We start from the raw sequence: 14,168 nt of genomic DNA on the forward strand, positions 1-14,168 counted from the left end.
AAGTGTTCCAGATCTGAACATCTATCACTGCCAAAACAAAGGGCTTAGAAAACAAATTTGCAAGTGTGCTACTCTGTCAAACACTGGGGCTTGTCCTTTGAATGTGTGTTTATATATAGATATTAGATATTTTCAATGAGACATAGCTGCCAAATTACAGGGGCTTTTAGTTTTAAATGTCAAAACAGTCAAGTTTTTCTGTCTGTGTTCATAAAAAAAGAAAGAAAAGAAAACCCTGTTCAAACTCAAAGGAAAAAAATGCTGCTATCAAAGCGGGTTTCAAGTAATGTTATAAAGGACTGTTGTATTTGATAGATGATGTTGATACATTTTTTTAGTCTTAATTTTAATAATTAATATTTCTGAATAAGAACTGAGAGCAGAGTTGCCCAGACAACATGGTTATTATGGCTTGTGATGATTTGCTTTTACCATCAGTGCCTGGGGAGGTTGGGCAGGTTCCCCCAGAGCAGGCTGGCACTTTGTTTGGATTATGGAATGGTTTGGGTGGGAAGGACCATAAAGATCATCTCATCCCACCCCCTGCCATGGGCAGGGACACCTCCCATTATCCCAGACTGCTCCAGCCTGGCCTTGGACACTTCCAGGGATCCAGGGGCAGCCACAGCTTCTCTGGGCACCCTGTGCCAGGGCCTGCCCACCCTGCCAGGGAAGAATTTGTCCCCAAAATCCCACTTTAACCCTGCCCTCTGCCAGGTTAAAGCCTGCTGTCCCTTGTCCTATCAGTGTGTAACAAGTCCCTGTTTCTGGGCACTGGGATCTGTTTGCACAGCAGCAGGAGCCTGGGCTGGTGAGAAATGCCCCTGTCCCTGCTGCCATGACTGGAACATCATCCCATCCCTTAGGGGAATAATTACAACTCCAGTTCCAGCACAGATCCACCCTGAGCTCTGCTCCAGACCAAGAACATCACCAAGCCCATCCTCATTTTATTGGCATCAGCACAGCAAATATGGGAAATGACCAAACACAGAGTAATTCTGTATTGCCTGGTGCATTGTCAGGAAGGAGAGAGCAAGGCCCACGTGGATTTCTGAGGAGCAAGTGAGTGTCTGCATCTTAATAAGAGCTAACTGGAATTGGGTGGCACCTGCCAGCAGCCAGGGAGGAGCAAATCCAGAGGATCCACAACCTTTACACTCCAAATCAGAGCTCTGGGCACTGTGCTGTCCTTGTCAAAGCTGACTGACAGAGGGAAACTCAGCTGGGAGCTTTTTAGTCCTTTATTCCTCCTCAATGACAAATCCAGTGCTAAATAAAATGAGCTTTCAAATCTCCACAACCACAGCAATCAATTTACAAAACAGACCCAAATGGTCCAGCCCCAAATCTGGGACTGTGAAGTCTTTCAACTTTCGTACTGACAAAAGAGCTTTATTACTAGCATTAGCCCAAATAAATCATTATGGTGGGTTCATGATGATTCTGCAGTTTCTCACCTCCTCTGACCTTCTCACCTGGCCTTGTGTTCAGCAGAAGTGCATGGATGAAGCAGGATTGCTTGTCACAGAATGATGGAATGGGTTGGGTTGGGAGTGATCCCAAAGCTCATCTCATTCCAACCCCTCTGCTAAGGGCTGAGACAGAGATAAATCTTCTGAGAAGTAACAACAGCCCTTTCCTCCAAGTCATAGGTAGGCTTTGGCTAAAATCAGGATCACCTCATACCCCTTGATCAGGAATAAATCCTGTTATTAAACCCACAGTCCTCAAAACCAATTGACAAAAGTGAACTCTAAAGCTGCTGGAGGCAGACAAGACAGAACTCAGCAGAGACAGTAAAATGATTTCACTTTTTTTAGGAAAAGTTATGAAAAATCATGTGGGAGACTCTGGCTGGTGTGAAGTAGATGACACTGAGGCCATTAATTCCAGCAAACCCAGACAGGTCAGAACTGGAGGGCAGCTGCTTGGGGAGCTCTCCCTGCACAGGAAAGTGGGGAATTCTTTTCCCTTAGTGTGAGAGAAGAGCTGTAGGGCTGCTCCTCTCCTCAGCTAATGCTGCTCCATAACCAACAGATTTGAAACAATGCAATAAAAATGATATTTTGCTCCCAGGGAGCCCCTGCCAGGCCCAGCCTACCCTGAGCCACTGACCATGTGGAACAGGAGTGGGGTGTTCTCTGCCATGGGCTGCTTCCCACGCACCGAGCGCTGAGGCTGCCACTGCTCCAGCTGCTCCTGCAATCTGCACCTCCTCTGCCTCTCCTTCATCTCCTCTTCCTTTTGGGACAGCTCTCTTTCACTTCCTTCTCTCCTGAAAAATACACAGATTAAGCTTTTCACTTGGGAAGAAAAGCCCCTTGTTCATCTGGTTGCATTTCTTTTTCTTCTCCTATTTACAACACATACTTGAGGGGGAATCATGACATAAAAGGCTAAAATAGATTTAGAAAGCAATTCTGGTGTTTGTGTGGGGACATGAGAACTTGTCAGTGAATGAAATAATCTCTCTAAGCAGAAAAAAAAAACCTCAAAGAAAAGGAGCAGAGATCAAACTTCTGATAAGTGGTGATGATCTATCTGGAGATGAAAACTCCTTTAAGCAGAGATGTGTTTGTGATGTGTCACTCCCCATCTCCACACCGAGATTCCCAGTCTAGACCCATTTCCTTTCCTATCTGCTATAGGATACAACAGATAAAGTTCCCCTGACCCTGAGACCTCCCATCTTTCTACATCTGGATGTCTGCAGAAAGATTTCATCTGCCATTTCCATGGCAAACACAAAGTTCAATTTCTTCTGAATCCTTCCCCACGTGCCCCAGCAATAATTAGAATAGCAAGAGAGAAAACTGAAATGAGTTAAAATCACTGAGTTATCACTCAGAAAAACCAAATAACCCACATTCCTGCCTGGCCAGGGGCTGCCATCTCAGGCTAACAGGTAATCAGAATGGAGTTTTGTGTTCCTGAAGGAAGCAATGAGCTTAATGTCAGGAATTCCAGAGGGAAAAAACCCTGCAACCAACCACCTGCCACTGAAAGGAGGCACACAGGAGCTGAGGTGTCTAAGTGGCAGGGCAGGCAGGTGTTTAACTCTGACACAGTAATAGTCTCCAGAGCAGGCAGATCCTGATTCTTTCCAGGGCTCATATGTCAAAGTCAGAATGTTAAATTTCACTCTGAAAATAGCAGGATATAACCTTTGAAAAGGGAGCATAATGGAGCTCTCCCAAACAGTTGGGCAGGTGCACAAGGCAACCACCTGATTTCACTTTGAAATTAGACCTTCTGCAGAATATACTACATTTAACTAAGCCCAGGGAGGCAAAGGCCCAAATAACTCTGCAATTTCCTCAATTGATATCACTCTTATTTCTATTTGTTAAAGCTTTAAAGATATTCCTGAGGCATTCCTCATGGGTGTACTTTGTAATTCCAAGATCTTGCACTTTTCTTGTTGGCAAAGAGTCAGAATTCCTTTGTTTGGAAGGAAAAAATTACAAGAGAAGACTAAAACATCTTCCAGTTTGTAGGAGGTATTTTAAACTGAGACAGAGAATAAACAATTTTCCATCCCTTCTGGGAACACAACAAAAATAGGCTTAAATTGGAGAGGGGATAATTTAAATTAGACTTAATGAAAAGCTTTACAACTCTAAAGATAATTAAACAGCAAAATGTACTACCTGGGAGTCAAGGAATCCTCACCATTGAGGATTTCAAGACCAAGTTCTATAAAGATCTGCCAGGAGATATTAGATTTTACCTCACTCTTTATTGGCACAGGGAGACTGACCCTTCCAGACCTATTCTCTAGGAAGCTGTGCTTAGGAAATCTCAGTGCTGTTCCTAAAGGAGATCAATACTGTGTTATCCTCCTCTTCTGTAGAATAAAAGCTAAAGAAAAAGGCTCAATTTCCAGTGTCAGAAGTGCCATAGCTCATCTAATGGCAGGCCCCACTGAGGCTGCCTCTGAACCTTCCAGCAGACTCTGCCAGGACTGTTGTTCTTCCCAGGTAACAAAACCAGACACCCTCTTGTTCCAACTCACAGCCCAGGTAAGCAATTTTCTTTAATCCTGGACAATTAGAGAAGCCACATCCAAACCCACTGATTACTTTTCCTGTGGGATACCTTGGCAATTCTGCTGTAATTAGATGGCACTCTGGAGCATTTGCTGCATTTTGATTCTTCTCAGCTCCCATTTTGTTCTCTTTCTCTGTGTGAGCTCTGTTGTCCCCACAGCTTGCAAAGGAGGAACTTTCCTTGCCTGGTTCCAGTCTCATCAGTTTCCTGGGAACCAGCTCATTTATCTCTTGACTCACTTTACAAGATTGGTTTTGACTTTTATTAGAGGAACCTCTGTCTTCCAGCCTTTCTGGATGCAGTTTCTCAGCTGGAGCAGACACTATATGAAGATGCTCCAAGGCCTCCTTACGGGCTGCTTGGAGTTGTTGCAGTAACAGGCTCTTCCCTGAGCAATTCCTCCTGCAAAGGAAATAAAAACCTGATTTCATCAAGATAAAGCATTATAGGAATGAACTCAATCTCTGAGGAACTTCTCATACAATGAGAGCTCAAAACAAGGACTGGGAACCTACAGGAATAACAACTGGGGGTGACAGCAGCACCAGCACTCAGGTGACACAAACAGAGCCAGAACACAAAATTGATCTTCCTGGCAATTTTACCTCTTCTGCATTCAGGCACAACACAAACACCTTCCAGAAGAGCCCTGAACAAATATATGGTTGGCATGGAAATCAGAGCCTATGGATTTTTGTCCCCTTTGGATACAGGGGGTGGGCTTCATGTGCATGCAGGCACAAACTGTTTTCAATAATTATTACAATTTTTGAATGTTTGGCCTAATTTCCTCAATGAGACTGCTGAACTGTCAGCAAGCACATTACTGTGGTAGTGGAAGGTCCTGTCACGACATAATCTGTTTAATGATTTGTTCCAGATAAAAATGAAACTGGATAGGCTCCTTGTGAATGACATCAGAATCCTGCCCTGCTGAGACCAAGAGGGTTTTTTTATTTACAAGCAGAACTGAGCAGCATTTGCCAGGCATTACATTTGTGCAACATTAAGGTGAATCAAAATCCAAGCTCTGCTCTTCTTCTCTGCACATTTACACTGAACTTGTGTCAGTGCCAGGGAGAGTTCCCCAAACATCCCCTTGTCCCTGCTTTTTACTGCTTTTGGATTGGATGTTCTAAATTACATTGTTTGGGCTCTGTTCCTTGACAAAACATCTCTTCTCCCAAACCATCAGAGAAGTGTAAGTGCCTGGCACAACGAGACACATGCTCTGCTTGTCCCCTGCCCTGCTGTGCTCTCCAGGCTGCAGAATTCCAAATGGAGCCCAGAGCATGAGTGCAGGAAGATGGTTCAATCTGACACCTTTGCTTCACATTAAACAAATGTCTAAGAACCAATGGACATCAATCCAGGAGTTCAGCAATAAAAGGCTGACATCTGTGCCTGCTGAGGAATTTACACTTTAGGATTCCACCCATCACACTCTCTCCCCTTTCCCCTCCAATTAAGGAGATTGGGAGGGTCCCTGCCCATACAATGGGGACAATATTCTCTTTAAATCTCTATCCATTTTAGCCTATTTTATTATTTCTAAAAATAAAGGTTTGTCTGAGTCAACTCCCTACATTTCCAAAGCTTTGTACTGTGTCATGTCAAACACAGTTCTGGTGTCACCGACACAGGGTTGGAGAAAAACTCACATTTTCCAGCCCCCAGGGCACCTCTGGCTGTGTTTTGAGCTGTCCCAAACAGCTGGACAGGTGCAAATATTGTCTCAAGGATCAACAACTCTCTAGTTTTGGTAGCTTTACCCTGCAACAGGAAAAGAGTGACCTCCTGGGGCCAACACTGGAGCACTTCCATTATGCTGGGCTTTTATATATTTTTGGTTTTTTTGCTGTGAAGATCAGGAATGGAAATATTTAAGTACACAAACTTTCACTCTGATCACTGTAAAGGCAATTATTTTAGTTTCAGAAAAAAATGAACATCATATCACTTGAAACACAGTCCTGGTAAGAAATCTTACATTCTCCTTTCTGCTGCATCCTTAATTATCACAGTCTCTTCTTCTTCAGAGGAGGAGCTGTCACTTGCACTGTGAAACAATCAGACCATATTAATTAATTAACCCTGTTCCAGCTGAGTGTTGGCTCTTGGTCATTTCTAGGATTTAGAAAAAATGTTTAAAAAATTTAGAAAATGAGGAAGAAGGAAGAGATATTTCCAGGGGAGATCTCCAGTGTTGTGGAGAGTTCTTCACACTATTACTCCAGCAAAAAGAAAATTCAAATATTTAAGCAACTAGACCAAAATTATTACCTCTTTATTATCTAATGGCTGTTTATTAACTACAGGGTTTCTTCTTATGACAGAGGTGTGAAAGAACATTTTTAAAGTTACATTTCACAAGTATGAGATTCAGAAAGGTTTAAGTTTCTCACTTTTTATTACTTATTTCTCACTCCCACTACAGCCAGGATTTACCTTTGCTCCTCTTCAGGGACTGTCACTGACTTTTGTGGCTCAGCATCTCTTAAATCAATGAACACAGTTGCAGGTTTTGGCAGGCCCTGGAAATTCATCCTGTCCATCCTCAGAGAACTTGGTGGGGATGACAGCAAGGCAACATCCCTAGACACAGAAAACACCATCTCAGCACATCCTCTGCCTTATCCACCCAAGGAATCCTGCAGGGATGGGGTTAGGATCAAAACTGGACTGAGAAAGGAGCTTTGTGCTTGGCTACCACACAGATTCCAACTCTGCTTCTGCCTGCTATCAAAATTCAAGGATTCAGCTTCCCCCAGGAACACACATCACAGGCAGGATGAAGAGGGATATTTAGTTCTCAAAATGTGACACCACCAAATTGTTCTGGAGAACAAAGGCAGGCACCAACTTTTAACATCTCAGTGTAAGAACAAGTTCCCCTTTCCTCTCTGCCTCTTCTGGCAATTCCATTTTATCTTCCCAGGCATACAAAGTGCAAATCATCCTAGTGGCTCTCCCTGCTCTGGCAATGAGAGTTCCCCTTCACTTTTTCACTCATTATTTCCTCTGTGCTGCTACCCTTGATGTTGTTCCCTCTGAACAGCCAGAGCCTGAAAATGCTCTTCCTTCACACAGAAACCTCCAAGAAGCACTGACATCTCCACTGATACCCACAGAAAATCATCCTGTGTATTTTGGCTCAATTGAGGTACCAGTAAGAGAAACTGGTACCCTAGATGACAAAAATAGGTGAGCAGGATAATTGGCTTAGCCTCATTTTCCTGCCTTTCCCATTTATCCCAAGTGTCTGGTAAGGGTTAGACAAAGGCTGATGGAGAATGCCAAGGTTTTTATCATCAAATGGAAATGAATGGCTGAATATTCCAACTCCAATATCAGCTTTCTGCAAGGCTATGGAGAAAAACCCCTATGGAAGACCAGGAGTTCCCCAGAATCCATTCTGGCAGCCAGGATTAGCTGGGATATGTGACAGAAAAGAACCTACTTATTGTCCTGCTGTCCCTGGAAGGAGCAGAGCTTGGCTGGTGGCCTCCCACAGGGAGGGGATGCTGCCCTGGACTGCCTGGCACACAGCTCTCCCAGCCTTTCCATGAGCTCACATTCAGACTTCCTCCTCAAAGTCTCTGTGGAAGAGCAACAAAATAATCATCACTTGTGGTCTTCTGCCAGGGAATCACCCAATATTCCCCATGTTCACCTTGTTCCTTCTCCTACAGCCTGCCAGCAGGGGAAGGATAAAGATAATATTGTAACTGGCTTGTCTGGCCCATGGCAGGCTGTGAAGCACTGGCTTCAGGCTAAGAAACCTAGATGAAATCTTGAGGCAAGCAAATTAAACATGTTTTAGAAGCATTTAAAAAACCCACTGTGATTTCTGCATTCAAAATTATGCTGCAGGGAATGACATAAATACAGGAACCTGAGTTCTATTTATTTTTATGCACTTTTAACTAGTGATATTACCATAATCTGCTGGGAAGAAAGCAACTTCTGCACAAGTTTTATCTCCCTGCTGCTCCAGCTCCTCAAGATTCTTGTCCACATCCCATTTCTCAATATTCTGAAAAGAGACAAAAGAAATGTGATGGAAAGTTTACTCCCAAAAGACCACCCTTAATTTCAGTGCCAGCTTGCTTTCAGCAATTCCACAGGAAGTGCTGTAAGGAAAGAAATGCATTTATTACATCCCTTCAGACACTGCATCCCTCCAGCTGCTTCAGCTACTTCTGCTGAGGCTTTTTTCTCTGAGAATAATGAACCCTTGTGATAAGACTGCAAAAAATCACTGGAGACAGTGGAACAGATTAAAAAGTGACCTGATACAAGGTCAAGAATGTGCATTCTGATCCTAAATAACGTGAGAACTTCTCACTGCCACCCACAGGAGAACTTGTGGCTCTTCAGTTTTTTTGAGATGAGCCCTTTCCTCCCCCTCCAACTTCTGAGCAGGGTGAATTCCCATTGCTCTGGGTACAGTCAGTATCAGATGATATCTCAGCTGCTCACCCCACCCTGAAGAGAGGCTCATCCATCTCCTTGCTCTCAATCCCTGGCTGAGGGCACACTCACCTGACTCAGGTACAAGAGGCTGCCACAAAAGTCCACATGCATTCAAAGCACTCATTGCTTTCCCCTCTGAGCATTATTTGAAACTGAAGTTTTAATGGAAAGAATCCACACCCATGTGAAATATCATCACCAGGAATTAGAAGTGCTCACAAGTTTTATTGGAAGGAAGGGGGCTGTGAGTCATGACAATGACACCACTGCCACAAACATGCATTTAACACAACCACTCATGGCCTTTAAAAAAGCAGCAGCAGCCTCCAAACCCAGCAGTTTCACCTTGTAAAACCTCCAGCATCTGCCCCTCTTGTTGGAGAGAAGCTTCTCCCTCCTTCCTGAGCAATAAATCTTCACACATATCTGAACCTTGATTAGATCTATTCTAACACTGCAGCACTGGTTTAAGTTCCAGAAGGTCCAGAAGGAAAGGAAGGTTTGCACAATCCCATTTCTAATACAGAAAGGAACTTAAGGGGAAAAAAAATTCAAATGAACTGATAGGAATCAACAAGACACTGTGTATTAGGTTTAGCACTTGACACAAACTGAGGTGCCTGGCTGAGCTGGGGAGCAACAACCCCCTTCCAAATGAAAGTGAGAACACACTGAGCCTGGTCTCACAACTCACCCCAAAGCACCAGACTTCAGCTCACTGAAGTCACTGGTATCAAACAGGTTCTGAAAGGCAAATAGTGCTCCTGAATTAACAGAGATTGAATTCTTTGAGGTGAGCTAGGAATTACATCCAGACCCAGATGAAAAAGATGTCCTTCAATGATGCAGCACAATTTAACTCAGGCCAGAAGCTGCATGATTTGCCTGGACTGGAACAGCTCTAACATCAAAAAGTTCATTTCTGTGAATACATGAAAGGGGAATGGAAACGTCTGTACTCTGACCTGTGGAAGGCTTTGAACAGGAAGATCAGGACCTGTTCTGTGCTGATTAAGTCCTAATGAACTTAAAAATCAATACAGGCAGATCTGTAACTTGGTGCTGAAGAGAACCACCCCCCCACTCTGGGCCACAGTTAACACTGAGCTGCCCAGCCCATCTGCCTTAGGTGGGTGAGATTTAGGACTCCAGGAACAACCCTAAACACCTCCTCACTTCCAGCATTCCAATGGAAGGAATGGAAAACTCCCTGTTATTGCAAAGTCTGCCTGGGAAAACTCCTTCCCTTCCCAGTGACAGATGCTATGTCCCTGAACAGTTCACAGTTCCTTGCTGCTGATCCACAGCTTTTGCTTGGGCTTGCACTGACAGCTCTGGGACAGCTTTTGGTGCTTGTGGAACCAAACAGCCCCTGTGGTGTGTCAGAACTGGGCACTTCATTTCCTCACTGCAGTGGGACTGTGCAGGCACTGCACTGTGCCCCCACCCCACCTGCAGCACCCCCCAAAGCTTTATTTTAGGGCCACTTGCCTGCAATGACAAATGGGTGGCTTCTCCAAGATGCTCAGCTGAGGTTTCTTCCTTTGCAAGACTTCCTAGACCATTGTTAATACCATGGGAGGGAGGCTTGACATCCTGCTTTGGGGATGGCTTCACAATGACCTTGGAGAGTATTTTTGTCTCTATCAGCTTTTTTCTCTCCTTTTTACTGAACAGCTCCTCCACAGACACTGCTGTGTTAAGCCAGGAGTTCCCCTTTTCCTTGGCCTGTGTCCTGCCCATCTCTTTCTCCTCAAGGTGATCTGTGGAATCTGAGGGAGACTCTTCAAGAACAGCTCTCTTTTGGCTTGGCATTTCTTCAGTCTGGCTGGCAGGTTCAGGAGCTTCATCTTTAATCATTTGTACATCTTCTTTTGCAATGATTTGGGCACCATCTGTTTCTTCCTGAAAGTCAAAACTTTCCAGGTCTCCGTTCCAGATCTCCCATGAAAGCCTTTCTGTCTCCTGGATTTGCTACAGTTAGAGAAAGCACAAACACACAGAAAGTCAATTTCCCTGAGCTTTGGAAGTCGATAATAAACCAAAACAGAGTGATAGGAAGGCAACAGCTCCAACTCAGACACCATATGGAAACAGCCCACACCATATCCCGCATGGGAAACACTGAGACTGTTTACTTTCCAGAAACTTTTCCTTCAGGAACTGCTAAACATCCTTTAAATTACTTTTTCTTACATGTCCTCGTTATTTCAACCCAAACCATTCTGAGATTCCATGGATTTATCTTCATCACTGAAGATAAATGCGATTATTTTATCCCAGAAAAGCTGTTCAATGAGTAAACTTCGTACTTTTCCTCCTTCCTGCACTGTCCTAATTCATATTCTAGATTGTACAGTGTTAATTAGTGCACAGGAAAGAAAAACAATAAAGGGACAATAAAAACTTCCAGGAGATGGGAAAAAAAGGTCCAAAATCTCAAGAACAGAGAAAACTTTAAAGGGTCACTGCAGAAAGAGAAAAGAAGTTCTGTTTTCTAGTGGGAGAAAATACTGAGGACTAAGCTTTTTCTGTTCAGACAAATAGGTCAGACATCAGCAGCTGCCCACACTGGGGACAGCCAGAAGAGAGGGGTGACAATACAGCCCACACACAACAGTCCCAACCTGCTCCTGGGAGTCTTCCAGGGAAAACATCATCAGTTCTTCTGACAGGTCCGGAATTAAGTTTGGCAGGTCCCTCTGGAAGATGAAAAGCTCCTCATCACTCTCACAATCAGACTGCAAACAGGAAAAAAAAAAAGAGAAATTAAACAGGAAACTGCAATACTCACTGATATTGGAATATCTGGTTTGCAGTGACAACTCCCATGTTGGCACCTCTTGAAGTGCAGAGACAAGAAGTTTCCTTGCAGTCACACCTTTACAGACAGTCTGGTAGCCCAGGAATCACTAACCCCCCATTTCAGCAAGCTGCAAATGTAAAAAACATGTAAAACATTGAATTCCCATGAAGGCTGACTGCAAACATCCTGCTGAAAAAAGCAATGGAAAGTGTGGGAAGTTCTCTGACTCCCCAGTGATTCCCTGCACTACCTCATTCACCATCAGAGAGGCAAGAACAGAGCTGTCCAATATTTACAGGGGCCTGGAGTGTCAGGACACAGGGAATGGCTTCCCAGTGCCAGAGGGCAGGGTTGGATATTGGGAAGGGATTGTTCCCTGGCAGGGTGGGCAGGCCCTGGCACAGGGTGCCCAGAGAAGCTGTGGCTGTCCCTGGATCCCTGGAAGTGTCCAAGGCCAGGCTGGATGGGGCTTGGAGCAGCCTGGGACAGTGGGAGGTGTCCCTGCCATGGCAGGGGTAGAACTGGATGAGCTTTAAGATCCCTCCAACCCAAACCATTCTGGGATTCTCAGGGACTCAAGGGCAAGGCCTCACCAGGCAAAGCCCATTCCCACAGCACCCAAGAAGAACAAGCAGGACAGACCAGGGGGAACAACCAGGCTGAGGCACAGCTCCAGCTCCTTGGGCAATATTGGAGTGAGGAGGCTGGTCAGAGATCAAGACTGAAAATCGATTCACAGGTGAAAGTCTGGCTCAGACAAGACCATAACTAGAACCCAAAACTCCCCTAAAGAGCTCAAAGAGGGAGTGAAGTGCCAGAGATGAGCTTAAATAGAGCTGCTGGGAGCCCCAGGTGAGGCCAGGCAGGGCCAGGAAGGCTTTTCACTGTCCTTAGGACCCTGATTCCTGTTCAGAATGCAAACAGTGTCTGTGTTTGGTTGGGCAGCAGTCAGATAGCTCCAAAAATCCCTTTCTTAAACATCAGATATGCACTGGAGATGAATCCTTATGCATGGACACCAAAGGGAGATTAAGCACCTCCTCAGCAGTCAGGACACAGCTTTCCTGCTTGTTCCTTTGTTTTGCAAGTGTGCATTTTTGGGAACTCACAGTGCACAGAATCCTTTCTGGTGTCATTAACTTAACACGAAGCCAACTGCAACAGAACACCTTTCCTCTTACTAAATTGCATATGAGGGTAATGAAAGGGCTTCAGGGCACAAAACACATTTGTGAATGCTTTTTTTTGGAGGTGGGAGCAGAGCACATTCAGGTGACAGCTCTAGGATGCACAAATGGATCTTTCCACGGGTGGAAACTCCTTGGACAAAGGTGCAGCCCTGGAACTGCAGCCTCAGCAGGACAGGGATTACACAACCAGATCTTTTGAATGCAAATGAAGTGCCAGACAGATTGCCTGAGTTCCTTCTGCAGAAAATCTTTTCCACGTGGGACAGAAACAAAGAATTTGGAGATTGTAAAGAGTGAAAAAAATGTTCAGCATGATTTGGGGTTTTACAGTTGTGTTTAGCACCAAAATCTGGAGCTGCTCCTGTGGCTTAGCCTGGTTTTAACTTACTCAACAAGAAAACCTACAAATAATTTCATTGTTGGGCCTTCCTCTGTACTAAAGAGACACATGTTAACACACAAGGGTTGTTCTGAACAATTAAGACAGTGAAGGTAGAGGGAAGTGAGGGAATGTGGCTTGCCCAGCATGAGAGTGAGAGATCCAGGTACAGAACCCAAGTCATCCCCATCAACACTTTATCCACCAGATCACACTGCTTTGGGTCATTGATTAATAAATAACAAATAATAAATACTCACTGGAGGCATTTCTGGCTCTTTCACATCTCACAATCTCCCCCTGTACCATATATGGCTACACTAAGTTGGGATAAAATATATCCTTTGTGTGTTCAAAACGTTTTTCAAGTTCATACATGTTTGAAAATTAACACAGTGTTGTGATTTGGACAAAATGCCACTAATAATCAAATCTTGAGACATATTATCCCCTCAGAAAAGTCAGTGCCAGAGCATCTTGGACTAGAGAGGAGCAGCAGAGCAATGCTGTCCTGTGAACAGAGATGTTCAGCAGCCAAGAACAGCCTGGCCCAGACCCAGCAAGTGAAAAACCTGCACCAGTCAAGAATGCTGCACACCACCTCTCAGTCTCACACCTCGTATGAAAAGGTTTCTGCAATTAGGCTTCTTTGGCAGGTAAAAAGCACAAAAAAGCAACATGCCTTGTGGAGAGGACATGTGATACCAGCCTCAAATACAGAATAATCCATAATATCATGGAATACCAGGATGGAATGGGTTGGGAAGGGACCTCAAAGCCCATCTTGTCCCATCTCCTGCCATGGGCAGTGACATCTTCCCCTGTCCCAGGTTGCTCCAAGCCCCATCCAGCCTGGCCTTGGACACTTCCAGGGATCCAGGGGCAGCCACAGCTTCTCTGGGCACCCTGTGCCAGGGCCTGCCCACCCTGCCAGGGAACAATTCCTTCCAATATCCCATCCATCCCTGCCCTCTGGCACTGGGAAGCCATTCCCCGTGTCCTGTCCCTCCATCCCTTGTCCCAAGTCACCCTCCATCTCTCCTGGAGCCCCTGGAACACTGGAAAGCCACAATGAGATCACCCTGAAGCTTCTCTTTTCTAAACTGAACAATCCCAGTTGTCTCAGCCTGGCTCCAAGCAGAGCTGCTCCATCCCTCTGGTCATCCAGGTGCCTCCTCTGGACTCACTCCAGCAGCTCCAAGTCTGTGCTGTGTCTCAGGGCTGGAGGCAGCACCTGAGCTGAGCAGAGGGGCAGAATCCAAAG

At 44.9% G+C, this 14,168-nt stretch overlaps 1 protein-coding gene across 3 annotated transcripts in view; it reads right to left on the minus strand.

Annotated features, from left to right (window-relative positions):
- The window catches only part of C14H16orf71 (chromosome 14 C16orf71 homolog), an 88,708-nt gene that overhangs the window by 72,414 nt on the left and 2,126 nt on the right, over nucleotides 1–14,168 (minus strand). For 2 of the 3 annotated variants that reach the window (XM_033517938.1, XM_033517937.1), the window contains exons 3-10: nucleotides 11,157–11,270; nucleotides 10,021–10,503; nucleotides 7,993–8,089; nucleotides 7,514–7,652; nucleotides 6,502–6,648; nucleotides 6,044–6,112; nucleotides 4,102–4,455; nucleotides 2,119–2,278 (exon numbers count right to left, since the gene is read on the minus strand). In XM_033517938.1, the coding sequence (XP_033373829.1) occupies nucleotides 2,119–2,278; nucleotides 4,102–4,455; nucleotides 6,044–6,112; nucleotides 6,502–6,648; nucleotides 7,514–7,652; nucleotides 7,993–8,089; nucleotides 10,021–10,503; nucleotides 11,157–11,270 (1,563 nt within the window). Of the gene's footprint in view, nucleotides 1–2,118; nucleotides 2,279–4,101; nucleotides 4,456–6,043; nucleotides 6,113–6,501; nucleotides 6,649–7,513; nucleotides 7,653–7,992; nucleotides 8,090–10,020; nucleotides 10,504–11,156; nucleotides 11,271–11,323; nucleotides 11,457–14,168 lie in introns of those variants that run through there. The other variant, XM_033517939.1, reaches the window with a different exon arrangement.

The sequence above is a fragment of the Parus major genome, chromosome 14, assembly GCF_001522545.3.
Source record: "Parus major isolate Abel chromosome 14, Parus_major1.1, whole genome shotgun sequence".
NCBI classification, from domain to species: domain Eukaryota; kingdom Metazoa; phylum Chordata; class Aves; order Passeriformes; family Paridae; genus Parus; species Parus major.